At 38.4% G+C, this 16,213-nt stretch overlaps 1 protein-coding gene across 1 annotated transcript in view; it reads left to right on the forward strand.

The window, feature by feature from the left end:
* The window catches only part of col7a1l (collagen type VII alpha 1-like), a 51,968-nt gene that overhangs the window by 16,633 nt on the left and 19,122 nt on the right, over positions 1–16,213 (forward strand). The window contains exons 22-71 of the mRNA XM_069700346.1: positions 138–261; positions 773–916; positions 1,036–1,223; positions 1,702–1,782; positions 1,901–1,918; positions 1,998–2,024; positions 2,190–2,255; positions 2,693–2,773; positions 2,853–2,879; positions 3,135–3,179; positions 3,362–3,436; positions 3,518–3,613; positions 4,356–4,382; positions 4,534–4,587; positions 4,791–4,862; positions 4,961–5,020; positions 5,176–5,211; positions 5,315–5,359; positions 5,537–5,572; positions 5,754–5,798; positions 6,564–6,635; positions 6,723–6,755; positions 7,383–7,454; positions 7,590–7,649; positions 7,738–7,773; positions 8,684–8,764; positions 9,069–9,104; positions 9,275–9,319; positions 9,558–9,629; positions 9,841–9,876; positions 10,189–10,215; positions 10,405–10,443; positions 10,911–10,973; positions 11,502–11,540; positions 11,642–11,686; positions 11,793–11,825; positions 12,005–12,070; positions 12,251–12,295; positions 12,394–12,429; positions 12,513–12,539; positions 12,636–12,707; positions 12,918–12,980; positions 13,223–13,240; positions 13,338–13,373; positions 13,458–13,496; positions 13,591–13,626; positions 13,716–13,850; positions 14,140–14,226; positions 14,450–14,647; positions 14,992–15,096. Coding sequence (XP_069556447.1) covers positions 138–261; positions 773–916; positions 1,036–1,223; positions 1,702–1,782; positions 1,901–1,918; positions 1,998–2,024; positions 2,190–2,255; positions 2,693–2,773; positions 2,853–2,879; positions 3,135–3,179; positions 3,362–3,436; positions 3,518–3,613; positions 4,356–4,382; positions 4,534–4,587; positions 4,791–4,862; positions 4,961–5,020; positions 5,176–5,211; positions 5,315–5,359; positions 5,537–5,572; positions 5,754–5,798; positions 6,564–6,635; positions 6,723–6,755; positions 7,383–7,454; positions 7,590–7,649; positions 7,738–7,773; positions 8,684–8,764; positions 9,069–9,104; positions 9,275–9,319; positions 9,558–9,629; positions 9,841–9,876; positions 10,189–10,215; positions 10,405–10,443; positions 10,911–10,973; positions 11,502–11,540; positions 11,642–11,686; positions 11,793–11,825; positions 12,005–12,070; positions 12,251–12,295; positions 12,394–12,429; positions 12,513–12,539; positions 12,636–12,707; positions 12,918–12,980; positions 13,223–13,240; positions 13,338–13,373; positions 13,458–13,496; positions 13,591–13,626; positions 13,716–13,850; positions 14,140–14,226; positions 14,450–14,647; positions 14,992–15,096 — 3,099 coding nt within the window. The remainder of the gene's footprint in view (positions 1–137; positions 262–772; positions 917–1,035; positions 1,224–1,701; positions 1,783–1,900; positions 1,919–1,997; positions 2,025–2,189; positions 2,256–2,692; positions 2,774–2,852; positions 2,880–3,134; positions 3,180–3,361; positions 3,437–3,517; positions 3,614–4,355; positions 4,383–4,533; positions 4,588–4,790; positions 4,863–4,960; positions 5,021–5,175; positions 5,212–5,314; positions 5,360–5,536; positions 5,573–5,753; positions 5,799–6,563; positions 6,636–6,722; positions 6,756–7,382; positions 7,455–7,589; positions 7,650–7,737; positions 7,774–8,683; positions 8,765–9,068; positions 9,105–9,274; positions 9,320–9,557; positions 9,630–9,840; positions 9,877–10,188; positions 10,216–10,404; positions 10,444–10,910; positions 10,974–11,501; positions 11,541–11,641; positions 11,687–11,792; positions 11,826–12,004; positions 12,071–12,250; positions 12,296–12,393; positions 12,430–12,512; positions 12,540–12,635; positions 12,708–12,917; positions 12,981–13,222; positions 13,241–13,337; positions 13,374–13,457; positions 13,497–13,590; positions 13,627–13,715; positions 13,851–14,139; positions 14,227–14,449; positions 14,648–14,991; positions 15,097–16,213) is intronic.

A 16,213-nucleotide genomic window follows, 5' to 3' on the forward strand; every position in this document is an offset into this window, starting at 1 on the left:
CACTTTGGCAGTGAGTTTGGATAATTACAAATTGGACTCGATTACAGTGTTTTTAAATCAGCTTCTCCAGGCTTGTCACACAAGTCAAAATATTGATACTATGATGATGTGCGTCTTCTCCATCAATCCTCCCTCAGTTAGCCGTGGTTCATTACAGCGACGAGCCTCGAATTGAATTTCGTCTGAATGACTTCAAAGACAGAAACTCTGTGCTCAGGGCTCTCAGAGCGCTTCGCTATGGAGGAGGCAACACCAAAACAGGTCAGTGACACTCACTCAGGTGTGCACAGTGCTTTGTCTCTGTTTGTCACCTGTCATCCGAGGTCAGGTAATTCCTTTAACACTGTTTAGGTCAGGGGTCTCCAACCTTTTTTCCCCTCTGTTCTCCTTGATCTACCAGGTAAATCTGGTTGGAGACCCCTGGTTTAGATCCAGCTGTGGATGCCGTAAAAATACACTCTTTTTGGTCCTGCTACCATAGACTACACTGCATGGACTGTAGATGCACATGACTGCTGACTTAAAGCTATGAGCGCAGAGAGATGATAATGATAAAAAAATAAAAATAACATTTAAAAAAATACTACCCATTTAGACCAATTTATGAAAAAAATAATGAAAAAGCAATTATTGTTTATCGAAGGTCTGTATTGCTTACACCCTTTTATATGTTGTTTCTATATGTAACTTCTAAATTATATAAGAATTTATCAGAGTAACCATCCCAAAGGTTTGATTTTGTTTTACTCCTCAAACTTTTGCATGTCTCCAGGAAAAGGCATCAGCTATGTTCTGCAGGAGCTCTTCCAGGAGTCTCTGGGGATGAGGCAGGATGTGGCCCATGTTCTCGTTCTGATTACTGATGGCAGGGCCCAGGATAATGTGGTGCCACCCTCCAGAATTGCACGCGCTCTGGGTCAGTTCTAACAAAAGCCTGCAAAAAGGGATGTTGTCAATTAAAAGGTTTCAGCTAAAATGCTCAAAAAAATGAATGTTCAGTTTGCGCTCTCATGATTTGAATCTGTGTCTGTACAGGGGTCAGCGTCCTGGCAGTGGGAGTTTCTAATGCAGACATGGAGGAGCTAAATAAAATTGCAGCTCCCGCCAGCTACAAGAATATCTTCTACTCACCAACCTTTGATGACTTCCCCTCCATAGAGAGAGAGTTTATCTACAGCATCTGCAGTGAGGAGCTCCTCTCCGAGTTCAAACTACAAGATGAGGTGAGACAAAAGCCTGATTTCCTTCATTTGTTATTACATTGAGATATATTAGAGTTCATAAAGACTTGTAAAAAAAGACAGCCTATATCTATACATGCAATTCAGGAAAACCTTTTGGCACAAATGTGTTTTAGATTTTGATCGTATAGGGACAGCTGCTTTACTGCACACGTAAAGTAAATGCAGTTTGAACACATGCAGGTGGAGCTGACTGCATATCCAGCGTGAACATGTATTACATAAAGGAAGATGCAGTCGCCTTTTTAATCCACACACGAAGACTCTGCAGGAGAAAACACGTCGCCATTGTTGACTTCATTTTTACGTCACAGCAGTGGAGGATGTGACCACAGTGAAATCAAAGCAGCTTCACCAGACAGCCGTTTATGACACTGTAACTCCACAACAAGTCAGTTGACCAGTCTATAATTCATTCTCTCTTTTTTTTTTCTTTTTTTGTTGTAATTTTCATTTTCAGTTTGCTCAGTTAGACACCCCGACTGATGACCCAGCGGAGCTGCTTAAGCCTCAGGGTCCCTGTGAGTCTCAGTGTGGGAAGGTTGGTACCAAAACAAAGACCCTCCTCCTTCGCCTGAGTCAGAACTAGGAATGGTTCAATATTGCTTTAATCAGCAACTATTAATCATGTTAATCCTGTTAATCATCTGTTTTCCCAGGGCCAGAAAGGGGAAAAGGTGAGTTATTTGACGCAGACTAATCTGATAATGATAACGTTGTGAAACAGTCATGTTTATTTATCTTTCATTCTTTCAGGGAGATGGTTTTGGTCTTGGAGGTCTGGTATGTTTTACCTATTTTTTTTAAATGTACGCTAATACTGCTTTACGGACATTTCCATACATTTTTATCACTCCTTCTCTGCCCTTAATTGTGAAATACATTTGATTTACCTCTAATTACCTAAACCCTTCAAATATAACTATTATTGTTATTGTTATTATGTAGCGATTCAGGCAAAGCCCAGGACAGTATGATCCTTTCACATCCTCCAAAGGAGAGATAGGAGAGAAGGTAAGAATCAGCACACACACAGACACATATTACACACTACCACCGTTCATCATCATTAATTATTAATAATAATGAATTACTTATTATCTAGCTGCTTTATTTTTTGCAGCAATTCTTCTGTTTTTATTACTTACGATGACATGGAGCTAAAGATGAACACATCCTCGTACAGTTGTCATAGTAACAAAGGTTTCATGAAAAAAAACAACTTAAAAATGTCTTAATCCACATTAAGAAACATACTTTAATTAACCCTGAAAACAATTTACAAACTACGCTCGATGTGCAAACGTGGAACGTCAGCTTTTTTGCGTATCTGATTCAGAGAGCGGACAAATTGTAGCTGTAATCATTTCTTTTATACTTTATCTAATATCATAACAGTGCAGTAATACTGTGAGTGTGTACGTCTGTGATTACATTTTTTTTTTCAACAGGGACCTCCTGGAACAGATGGTGTCCCTGGGTTGCCAGGACGACCAGGAAGAACTGGACCCCCAGGTTCTGCTGGCCTGCGGGTAACCAAATTCAGAAAGAATGAAATTTCACACTGACCCGATCAGAACCTGAAAATAATATTCCGTGTTTTTCTTTCAGGGCCTTCCAGGTGTTCCAGGTGACATGGTGAGATCAAACTGCACTTATTAAAGACAACACAGTTTAAAAGTGTATTTAGTTAATGACATCATAATGACTTGTGGAGAAAATGTATTGACTTACTATGTTACATTGTCATTTAAAATGCGGATGCTTTTGGAACATTGACTTGAGAAATTGTTTTGATTTCTATCCATGGTCTCTGTACAGTGCGACAATGAATTGTCCAATATTGGCTGTATGTATTTACCGTATAGTCAGTCATATCTCTTTCCATGGCAGGGTCTTCAAGGACACACTGGTCCGAAGGGACAGAGAGGAGAACGAGTAAGTCTGGCCTGTTCATTTAATTTGGACAGATTGTTTTCTGCTCAGATCTGAAGTCATGGCACAGCTGTCGACTGGATTTATCTACTTGTACGATTTAGGTGCTAAAACACCAGCGAAATGGAATGTAATATTGTGTTGTGTATCTGGGGACATGATTTCCTTTTTTTGTTTCCACTCAGGGAGAGCCTGGATATGTCATGGCTGGCACCGATGCAAATTTTGTTCCTGGACGAAAAGGGGAGCCAGGGTCTTCAGTAAGTCTCCAAAAACTGTGTTGGAGTTTTTTTAAACATGAACTTCAGACAAACTGAAATATTCCTCACTTCATGTTACAGGGACCTCAGGGACCTCCTGGTGTACCAGGAGTCAACGGAGCTCCAGGTCTGCCTGGTCAGCTAGGACCACCAGGGTTGCCAGGAACATCTGTCAAGGTAACATCAGTCTGACTTACAAGTTACCAGAAAAGCAGATCAGTGCGCAAACTTTAACAGCAACTAACACCCCAATGTTTATTAGGGGTCCAAGCAGCGTAGCTGCAAGGAACCCTCTTTTCTTTGTTCTGATTATTCTTCTGCTTCTTCCGTATTATTTTTCTCTGCTAAAAGTGATTGCACAGCATAAACTGTAAGTCCAAACCTTACCAAAACTAGCCACCAGGTTGAAAATTCCCACCACAACTCAGGCACACAAAATTACACACATTAACCTCAAGGTGGCGTCAATAGCCTCCTTAATAGCACCCTTAATAACTACTAAGTAAGGCATAAATTGATACCTTAGTTAACATGAACCATAATTAACCATTAACTAACTGTTAATTAACTGGTATTTAATGTTAATATATCTTGTTTTTCTCCCCTAAAAGTGATTGGGCAGCAAAACTGTAAGTCCAAACTTGCCCAAAATTAGCAGCTAAGTTGCAAATCCCCAACAACTGGACAAAAATGTTGCAATGTGTGACGACTTGCCTGGACCCCGATCATTGCTGCTTGAGGCCATGTTTATTATTATTTTTGTGTATTCGGCTGCCGCACCTTCATATCACACAATGATGTATGATTTTATAATGTTTCATAATACCTGGCAGGGCATTGTACTACATCATATAATGTTGAGACCAGTATTCAGTACGACGGGTCGCTTGATGTTTGTACTACTGTTTGTATTTTGTAGGGAGATCCTGGAGAGCCTGGTGCAAAAGTAAGTATGAAGTCGGTCTTCTTGTCTTTTTATAAGTCTGCTTTAAGGAATGAATTGCTCCTACTTTTACTTAAATTTTCCCAGAAATAATTATTTTGTTATATAATTGTTTCTATTTATATCTAATAATACCTTCCTACACTTTGGAAAGGGTTTACGTGGGAAGCCAGGCGTTCAAGCAGACAAAGGAGAGCCGGGAATCGATGTAAGTACATAGTTGATATGATTATTAGAAGTGATAAAAACATTGTGTTACACAAATGAAATATTACTCAGAGTTGTCTTTTAAAAAAAAAAAAAAAAAAAAAAAAAAAAATGTGCATACGTCCAAGTGTTTTGTGTTTTTTCTTTTCTTTTCTTACTGTCTTTCTTACACAAACTTACACACACAAACACAAACCACTATAGGGTATCGCAGGTTTGCCTGGTCCCATCGGCATTGATGGAATTCCAGGATTACCAGGTCATAAAGGAGAGAAGGTAAAAGTGTTATTAATTTCAGCTTTTTGCATTTGACCAGTCGACTAAAAAGACACGAATATCAAACTGAGAATATGGCTTGAAATAAATTTACCCAGGGTGAAGAAGGAATTGGCACACAAGGCATTCGAGGTCCTGGTGGAGAGCTGGGAGAGAAGGTACATAACAGCACACAAGAAGAACATACAATTTATCCATGACCTTGATTCAAGAGAAGCAGAATTGCACTGTACTTTAGCAGTAAAGACAGATTCAAGACAGACTTTTCCGGGTTTTCTTTTCACGTTTCTCTGTTTGAACTTTTGTTTTGTAGGGTAATACTGGCTTAACAGGACCATTCGGCCCAAAGGTACCAAAAACGTTCAAATAAAATATTGTGTTTAATGAATGATTTTATTTAAATCGTAAAAACATTTTGCAGAATAGGATTTTTATGTAATTTGTCTTTTAAGGGTGAGCGAGGAGAACTGGGCATCCAGGGGATCGTCGGACCTCGGGTGTGCACTTCATCATTATCTCTAGTTCAAATAGCTTGCAAAAAGTTCTTATATGTTTTACCCTGAAATGCAAATTAAGTAATTCCAGTTCGTTCTAACGATATAAAAAGCAGACCTGTTCAACTAAGGAGGAATCAGTGATGAAAGGAATTTAAAGTGATTTATTTTTACTTGCAGGGGAAAAAAGGATTAAAAGGGGAGCAAGGAGACAAGGTGAGTTCATCCCACACATTCATTCAGTCTCTTTTCATTTGGTTGAAAGTATTCGCTTCACAATTAATGTGATAATTCAGCGAGGAGTCAGGCTAATCACACCGAAATAAAAAAAAAAGTACATATGTAAGTGTGTGCATGCAATTTTCAGGATTAAAAAAAACGTTGTTTTTCTTTCTAGGGAGAAAAAGGAGAGATGGGACCAATAGGACCGCAAGGACACACGGTGATTGAGGATCGCATCTTATAAAATGTGGCTTTAATTGACATTACAATGTAAAACACATCAGCAAATTTAGGTTGGCATTTTCAAGAGCCGAAACAAAATACTCCTTTGAGAAACTGAAGTCTATTTCTGTATACAGTATTAATTTTGCACAGTGGAACATTTTCTAATTTACCACCAAAGCAACATAAACATAACTGCTTCTACTGAGTGACCATAATCTACTTCTTTCTAATTCAGATTTAATTAAAAAAAAAAAAAAAAAAGCCTGAGGTAAATGCAGTATGTTTATTGGGACCTGCTCTGAAAACTGTTGGAAAAAGACAGCAACACTCCAAACAGACATTTAAATGAATAAATGAACAAACGAGAAAGTCATTTTGTTTCGATTAGGCTCTATCGGAGATGGTTATGATTACATACGATCATGAGCCAAATTGCCAAACCTCAGTGGGCATCTTTTGCAAGTGGGTCATTTTTTTTCCTGCTTCAGTGATTTTTAATTTGAGGCAGCGTGGTCCCTTGATAGAGATGAACACACAGAGTGTTGTCATGAGGAACATCTTCCCGTCTTTTGTAATAAAGTGTTTTATTTTCAAAAGATTAGCTCCCAGGATTAAAAAAGAAAAAAAAGGAAAAAAAAAGACATTGGTTTTGATTTGTTGGGCACGTAGCTTTCGGCGAGAAAGCTTGGTGTTATCAGTCGGAGCAGTAATGGCATAGAGAGTTAAAAAAAATACTTATTATTTACTGTGACTTTTCCAGGGACTAACTGGGCCAATGGGGTTAAAAGGAGATGAAGGTCTTAGAGGAGTTCCTGGAGATCCTGCCAAGGGTGTAAGAAAACTGTTAAACTCATTCAAACTCCAGAAATGGAAGCACTTGTTACACAACCTCTTATTCTTCTTTATTCCATAACAACAGATAATTGGTCCAACTGGAAAAAAGGGCACCAGGGTAAGTCACCTGAAGTCAGTGTTTTTCACACCTTTGTTTTTTTTTTTTTTTTTTTTTTAATCCATTTCTGTTTTCACCTCTGATTTTCTTTCCGTGCAGTGTGACACACCAAACTTTTTGCATTCACAAAATATTGCTAAAATGTTCATTTATAACAGTCGGCAGAGTCGAAAGAGTGAAAAGTGTTACCCCGGTTATACGTTTAACCAATTACTTTAAGGATTTAAACCACTGAGACGATCTAACTGAAGCTGCCGCATCACCTTGTTAAATTTCGTCGGGGCCTCATATGTAACCTCTAAATTGTTTGCATGTATTTATCTTAACTGGCTTAAAATAATCTGTCAGCCAAAGGAAAGTGATTCTCTTGATGTTTAATTCCATTTAATTAATTGTTCGGGGTATTCTTGCACACTCAGACTCAATCCTCTGGGTGCGCTTATCAAACACAATTAAGATTTTCTCTCATTAGCCTTTTCAGTTGGACTGAATGCTCCAGTGAATGGGCCCTCTTTAATCTCAGTCCACAGGGCTCCATTTAGCGTTAAGAGAAATTTAGCCTGCTTGCCAGTCTCATGTTGTTTGATGTGTATGTGTTTATGTCTGTGCATATTTTCTGCCTGTCAGGGAGACATCGGTCTAGTTGGTCCCACGGGCCCCCAGGGAATAAAAGGAGAGCGAGGAGACAAAGGAGAAAAGGTTGATAGTGAGAAATACTGTCCTTCTGCCTTGTATTCGGTCCTATCCAGTTCACTAACATGAGAGTAGAATAAATCAACAATATATTTAGATATAATTTTACTGTGTGACTACGGTTTGTTTCGATATGTGCAGGGTAGTCCTGGTTTCGGGATTCCAGGGCAGCAGGGACCAAAGGGAGAAAATGGCGAAAGGGTGAGCCATTTAACAATCTGTTGTTGATGTAATAATGAAGCCGGAAACAGCTTTTGATTTCTTATTTGACCATTTTTATCATTCATAGGGAAATGTTGGTTTATCTGGAAAACCAGGACCAAAGGCAAGTGAAAACAGGTTTCTTTGTAAACTCCTCCAATCATAAATTTTGTATTACTAACAGGTCAAATGAAAATGGTCACTGTGAAAGCCGTCACTTGTAGTGAAGGCAAGCGTCACCTGACTCAACCCCCCCCGTTGTCCTAAGATCAAAATTAACCACAGCTGTGTTCAACCAAGTTCTATTTTATTTATTATTTTGTATTTTGTATTTATTTTCTATTTTGATCTTGTCACCAATGATCCCCAAAAAAATATAGAAATAAAAATAGAACTTGGTTGAACACAGCTGCGGGTCATTTTGACCGTAGGACAACGGGAGGGTTAACAGTTCCCACTCTGTAACTTTTCGGTCATTCTTCTGATTTTATCACCTTTTTCGATTTTGTTTACTCTCACCTCTTTTTACAACCTCATTTCCTGTCACAGCAGGCAGCTGTTTGCAGCACAAAGGCCCTAGAAAGTCACTGTACGCTAAATGTTCAGCGCCAAACAGCAGGCAGGCAAAGTTAGCCACAAGTTGGTGTGTGGAATGAAGCATCTAGCTGCTACAGAGGCAGATATATTGAAGAACCAGACCAGTACTAAAACAAGAAGGAACATTGGACCAGGAACACAACAGTGAATGCGACTGTTTCTCTGCGTATGTTTGATACTAATAGAGCAACATTTTGCTGACACCAATTTATTACTTTGGCCATTAGATGTGAGATTTATGTTAACATCTTGTTCTGCTTGCCCCATGTTGTAAATTTCTATATATTATTGAGTATCATAAATATGTAAAGCAATTGTTATATTATGTTCCATTAATTCCTCTTCAGGATTTTATTACAACTATTAAAAACTCTTAATAGCCCTTTTTCAAAAATACAGATGTTTACTCAGGTCCTAAATCAAATATTTTTTTCCAGGGGCAAGATGGCTCTAAAGGTGACAAAGGGAATATTGGTTTACCTGGCAATCCTGGAGGAGCCGGATTAAGAGGTAAAGATGTAAGTAAATCTTGAGTGGTTGTTACAGCAATGACGTTCGTATAATACAGCACGATTCTAATTTATTTCCTGACAAGGGTTTGTTTAGAAAACATGACATCAGGAGAATGCTCATTAAAACACAAGTATGATGACAAATGGACCAATCAGAAAGTGATATGTTCAGATAAAAGGATTTATTCCAGCTGGAGTTTAGGAAAATTGTTCCCTTATTTTTGCATACTGTATACTGTGTATGTTAGCACAGATGGCTGAATATTTACACTGCAATATTGGTGACAGTTATTATTGATTATGTGTGCAGGGTACACTTGGAGCTAAAGGAGAACAAGGAATTAAGGTACAGTTGATTTCTTTACTTAATGATTTTGATCTGCATTCAAACTTGTAAACATGTTTCTCAGAGGGATTGCTGTTTTGGTAAAGATTTCAAAAGATTTCAAATCCATATCCAAATCCATGGCATCAAATAATTTGCTTCAAATGAGCATTTAATTTGGTCTTTCACAGGGTGAACTTGGCCCAGCTGGAGAACCTGGTGACAGAGGAATCAGGGTTTGTTTTCAGGGCCAGACATAGTTTGGTCACCGCAGTGTGCATGCAAGAATTTTGACTCAAATGATGCTTTTAGTCTCATGCAATCTTAAAGCTCTTTCCAGTTTTAGACTCCACCAAGTTGCAGCAATTATAAGCACATTGGCTCGCAGCTGCATTAAATTGTACGTGTTCATTTGTGTATTTACTATAAAACACTGATCCAAGTCCTTTTAATTCCATTCTTATTGTTGATCAGGGTCCACTGGGGTTACCAGGACGACCAGGAGACCCTGGAGATAAAGGGGACTCTGGGAAGTCTGGTCTGCCTGTAAGTTCTTCACATGATAATTTCAAGTACCTACACCCTGAGAGATATGGATTTTAGAGATAGTATCTTTACCTTGCTGCTAAGTATGTGTGTAGGAAATCAGTATTATTTGTAGAGTAAATGTGACTCTTAAGTAACTGGAATAATTCAGGTCAATTCAGGTTAAATTGCAAATCTTCATCACAACCTGTGACTCTTTTCTGTTTTGAAGGGAACCGATGGAAACAAAGGCGACAAAGGAGAGCCGGTGTGTTTTTATCTGCCATCTGTCCCTCTCACTGATGATCATGTTCATTGTTTCTCCTTCTTGACTGCCATCTGATCTTTCTTCTGTGTCAGTCACCATTTCATCTTCACAACCTGCTATCCTCCTTTGACTTTATGATTTCGATTTTGATATGTTGAGTAATTAACTTTGTTTTTCTGTGTGTGCCACACTTCAGTGCACAGACCATTTTCCTTTGTGTTGCAAATATAGATTGTGTTTGGCAGTGTGACATTTTAGATTTTAACTGTGTTTTGTCCATTTTCTTTTGATCACGCTGGCATCGTCACAAAGGGAAAACCTGGACCTCCGGGAACACAAGTAAACAAATCTCTCTTGTCATTTTTGACTTCTCATCAGTTCAACCATGTTTGACAGAGGCGTTTCTTGTAACAAAGCTAATAAAGAAAAATAAATAACGTCCCATAAGACTTTATGTCTGTTTCCAATCAGCTGAAACTGCGTGTTGGTTGGAAAGTTAACTTTTGATATGTCATTTTGTCCTACTAGATTACTGCAGACAACAACATACTGACCAGAGTGATTAAGGTAACTGAAAAATAACATGGAACATTCTTTATGTTATTGATCTTCCTGAAGGAATTGGAACCTTTCCTTTCCTTTCCTTTCCTTTCCTTTCCTTTCCTTTCCTTTCCTTTCCTTTCCTTTCCTTTCCTTTCCTTTCCTTTCCTTTCCTTTCCTTTCCTTTCCTTTCCTTTCCTTTCCTTTTACTTGATTTTACTTGATTTTACTGAAACACCGAACACTTCTGAAATTTCAGTTGCCGAACGGGAACATAACCGACACTTTGGGTGTTAAATGGGAATCTTTCTTGTGCTTTTGCTGTTGACAATCTGGAATAAAACTGCCATGGCAAAGACATTTCCAAATATTGCCTCAAGTGGCAGAAAAGTCAAGAATATGTCAAGAATTCATCTTTATTTGGGATTTTGACAATTGGGAAATCAGATCCTCCCATGTAAGGGTTTCCATATGACAATTTTTTTTTCCTACAGGGGGAGCCAGGTGAGCCTGGTCAGCTGGGTTTGAGGGGAGAAGCAGGTTTACCTGGGCCACGAGTAAGTATCCTATTGCTTACTTCAAATGTCATCAACAAATATAAACCGCAAGCTGATCATGAGTGCAGTGCCTGTCAGGACATTAAAATCTTTACCAATTTAACCATTTGGATTAAACAGTGTAAGAGTGTGTTACATTCTATGAAGATGAATGTATACCTGATTAAATGTGTTAATATGTTTGCTCCTTAGGCCTCAGTTGTAGTCCCTAAAATCATTTTTAAAGCAAAAAAAAGTCTGATTTTCTTTGGTTCTCAAATGTGACAATCTGCTGGTTTTGTCTATTTCATATAATTGTTGACTACCTTTCGGGCTTGGACCTATAAAACAATGTATTTGAAGACTTTGACTATTATTTTTTCTTATTACATTTTATAGGCTAAATGTTTGAAAGTATTCATTAGTTAACAAGTTCATTTGCACAAAGTAGAATCAGTTTCTAACTGCTTTCTATTTTGATAATAATAGTTCAGTTTTTTTTTTTTTAAATTATTATCCTAATATTTGAATGTTTTTTTCTCCATCCAGGGTTCAGAGGGGAAACCTGGATTACCGGCACCGTCCCTGGTATGTGACTTTAAATTGCATCTGCTGTGGTACTGTTCGTATCAGCGGAACTTAACATTTGTTTAAAAATGTGTTCACATATGAAGCCGTGTGATTTGCAGGGTGGTTCTGGACTCGATGGCCTACCAGGAAAACCAGGAATGAAGGTTATAAGCTCACTGTTTATTAAAATAATATTACAATGCCCAGGGAAATTGTATTGTGTATTTATGAGTATGAGCTTACTCGTAAGATGTTTTATTATAATTGCAGGGTGACCAGGGGCAAAATGGAGAGCCTGGTCCGGTGAGTGCACACTGCATGAAACCTTTTTGTTGTGGTCAAATAAACCACAGGCCGTTAGTGTTTCAATTCTGTTATGTCTGTGTTTATTTGTGCAGTTTGTCACTCTGTTTGTACTTTTTACTGTGGTGAAGAGTTGGAAATGAAGATGTGTTTTTGTATGCGTGTGCGCATGTGAACAGAGAGGAGAAAAAGGAGAGCAAGGTCGGTTTGGGATCGCTGGAATGCCTGGCTTACCAGGAACTCCGGTGAGTATCACCCCGAGTCCTGGTGACTCTGACTACAGCATTACCATCCAACCTTTATAGGTTTTATTGGTGACATTCAAGTCAGAATATCAAAATATATTGTTGTTGGAGGCGTGCAATTTGCATAAACCACGTGTTTTTCCAATAGATTAAGACTGTTGTATTTGCTCTTCTCTGCAGGGGAGACCTGGGATTGACGGGAAGAGGGGCCTGGCAGGAAAAGATGTGAGGATTCCTGTTATGCTTCTCTACATTAAACTAGCTAGAAAATGTCAAAATAATGTAAAGATTGTTGACATTTAAAATTGGTTTTCTTCTCTCAGGGAGAAAGAGGACCCAATGGAGATGACGGAAAAAAGGTTCTTAAGATTTATTGCATCCACCTTAAGAATTTATGAAGCTATTTCGCGAATTCACGGGTTAATTCTTCTCTTAATTTCAGGGGGACAAGGGAGGTGTAGGTGCAAATGTAGGTGGTTTTTAAATTATATTAAAAAAAAATTAAAAAACACCTTTGTGAGAAAATTGAAGATGCAACTGAGAGATGCTGTTGTTTTCTTTCCAGGGTAAAGGTGGTAGTAAGGGGGAACCAGGACCTCCAGGTTTGCCTGGCATGCAAGTGCTTGTCACTCCTGAGGTAAAAGCTGCATTTTTGGTGATTTGTTAATTAGGGAAGCATATTTATTGTTTCAGATCTGTTTCGGAAGGATAACGGTAGATTAGGGAGTGTGTTTAGGAATCATAGTCTCGTTTCTGTTTGGTGATGATTCAGATACACATCAAATGGGTCCACTTGGATCAGAATGGCAGTCTAACTTGACTCATTTTTGCATGGATCCGTCCACAGGGCGCCACCATTGATGAAGTCCGACAAGCATTTCCAGTCCCAATGGGACCTCCGGGAGCTACCGTGAGTTTAATACTTACAACATGCTTTTGCTATTTTTAGGTCGTAAATAATGGCACATTATTTCAGCTGTTGCATGACATAATTCATATGTCGCCCGCATGGACCCTGAATCATCACTCAGCGATGATTATAGAGCTTTTATTGTGGGCTGCAATGAATTATGAAATTACCTGCATGAGCTTGATGTCATGCATTGTAGATGCATGTTCAAATGTCTTGCTCCTCTGTTTCTGTGTGTTTAGGGTTCTCCAGGAATGAAGGTAAGATGTTGATGGTGTTTATAATGAAGCCGAGTTAAAAATATATATATATAGATATGGGCTTGCGTAGCTTTTTTTTTTTTTTTTTTTTTTGCAGGGTAATACAGGAGAAAGAGGCCTGACAGGAGATAAGGTAGTGCTGATAAGAGTTATATGTCAGAAACCTAGAACTGGAAATGACAATATTTTCACAGCATTTACTTTCATGTTTCTGCAGGGCGATGCTGGAGCTCCTGGAAAGTCTCTCACGATGAAGGTTGAATACACGATTTAATAATTCCTTCTCTGGGATACATGTTCACGTTTTACATTGTTAACTCTCTGAACAACATATTTTGCCTCCGCTTTAGGACATTGAAGTGATGTTTGAAGCGTACGGCATAAGGGTGAGCTCTGAGCATGAGGGCATATACATTTTGAGGTTGACAGAATATGTAAAAGCAGAGTTTGACCTACATGAAACCTTTCCTCTCAGCTGCCTTTGCTGAAGACTCTGATTGACAGGTTGCTGCAGGATGGAATAGAGGAGCTGCTTCATGTGCTCAGCACCTCCAAGAAAGCAAAAGAAAATGCAGGCACACACACCTCCAACGTCATCACTGAGTACACAGTACGTAAACTCAAGAAAAGAAGTGCGAGAATATTGGTATATTGTGTCTTATCCTTCATGGGATTATAAAAAACTTTTAAAATACATTGATATGTACATAAAAAACAGTGAACAGACTCTCACTGTAATGTTTACAAACCAGTTCATACATTTACCAAATCATTTATCAATTTGACGGCCATTTTAATCACTTGTATTCTCTGTCTTTAAACAAAAATGTAAAAAGTTTCCAACCGTGGACAATAAAAAACGAAATAATATTTGATGTATGTTTGTGTTGTCTCAACAGAGTTCGGTGAAATTTGATCTCAGCAGCCAGCCGCTGTCAGAGCTGGACACCATTGAGGACCCTGGTTTTGCTGAGTCTTTGTCTGTTGTAAGTGACCTCATCTCAAAGGCTTATTTTCCTAAAACAAAGGCAAAAAAAAAATCTACCCATATTTTACTGGCCTCTATACACCATTGATTGCTTCTGTAAAAAAAATTCTAATTTTCATCTTCTGTATACTGAATATTGCCATTGATGAGCTTTTACCTCAATAGACGCTTCTGGTCCTAAACTACTCTCACCACCCTTACTTCTATCTTTTGATGTGAAGGACCCTTTAAATGAAACTGCAGAGGGCCCAACCTTATGGACCGTCACCACACTGAATGGAGAGCAGGAGCTCGACAGGATTGAGACCACGTTAAAGGGATCCAGGTGGAAGGAGACGGTGGACAGAGACAAAGTGTCTTCATTCAAAATTAATCTGACTGTAGTCAATTCTACTTTCAATTCTACTCCGACCAAGGAGGTAACTATGTAAAGAAACATGCAGCTTTTCCTCATACAGAGGCAATTTAAGAACATCACTTTCATTTAATGCTGCGTTTCAAATATTTTTCAGTTGATCTCTTCCATTATTTCTCTGACTCCTTATTATCAATTATACAGAAAGGCAATTTAATCAATTCATTATCATTTAAACACAAAATAATTATGATTCTAACCTGTGGCTAACTCACATAATTTATGGGGAGTCATATATTTGTCAAGTATATAAAAACAACAACTGAAAAATCAATTCAATGTCAAACATAGTTTGTGTTTTCAAGCATTTCTGTTTCACAATGTTAAAATTCTAAATCTGTGTGTCAGACGGTTTCAGGGTTACCTGAAATTGTGACTGAGACCGTTCTCCTCGCTCAGGAAGATGCACTGAAGAAGAATTCAGGACCAAAGAGGAACAGGGAACGTGGGAAAGTAAAGCCTCTTTTTTTTGATGACAGAGTTTTAGATAGAACATAAAACATATAACACTCTTTGATCAGTTTACAGTAAATGTATATTATTACAGGACCATATTAGGGTTTCATGTCTCGGCTCAACCTTCCTACCTAGAAACGGCTGATATCAGTTCATACCACTACACTATAAAAATCAACCTACGGAGACATGCTTTTTTTTTTTTAGATAGCAGGAGAATAGCGCCAATCTAACCAGGGACTCAGTGCTGATGACATTTGTGTCCTTGTGGTATGCGCCCTAACCAGTTGGGTTCGTACCCTCAACCGTATGCTTCATTTATGTATTCAGCGTGATGTTAATCTTAATGTTTCTTGCAATATAAAGTCTGCTGCCGCAAATACATTTTAAAATCTTGGATTTTAACCCCTTCCGGGAGCAGTCCACTTCATCGGGACAGTCACAATTTTTCAAAGGTTGTCTGGCACTTTCACTGGTATAACTATGACTAAAATGGATGCAGCATCTGTTGCGTTGAATTTCTGTTCCATCAAATTTTGTCGAGCTGCAGTTGAGAATTTTTGGAACAATAACATGAATGTCACTGACTCAGCGTTATTAACTCTCTAAATTACAGTATTTCATATCAGACGGACTTAAAAATGCCAGGTTTTTCTGGACTTTTTCAAATCTTACTCTGGCCTGCCTGGTGATAAGGACAACGAAACTTAATTGCATTGAAAAATTCTTTGACGTGTCTCTTATCCATAGAGTCCAAGGTTTCTCATCTTGGCCTCACAGTTTTGCAGCAGTAACTGATTAAATTTGAGGATGCTTTCTCAGGTGAAACTTTAAAAATTAGCTGACAGCTTAAGGAGTTAAGGACTTCGGGACTGCTTTGAGTTTACTGGAAAAGAGGACTTACCTTAAATGAGCCGTAAAGATATCTGCAACTTGATTTTCATGTCTCCTTTAGAAATGCAATAATTTGCTCCATATGCTTTGATTATAACGTGAATAATTCCATCTGCAAAGCTTTTAAAAACGGTCATCAGTAATGCGCATTATATGAGTAATTTGAAACAAATGGGCTGAAACATGCAAAACCTCCAGTGTGGTCCTATTAATACAAATA

The sequence above is a fragment of the Brachyistius frenatus genome, unplaced genomic scaffold (assembly GCF_029030835.1).
Source record: "Brachyistius frenatus isolate BFR_SWC_R1_liver_20210118 unplaced genomic scaffold, ASM2903083v1 Contig_33, whole genome shotgun sequence".
Classification (NCBI taxonomy): Eukaryota; Metazoa; Chordata; class Actinopteri; family Embiotocidae; genus Brachyistius; species Brachyistius frenatus.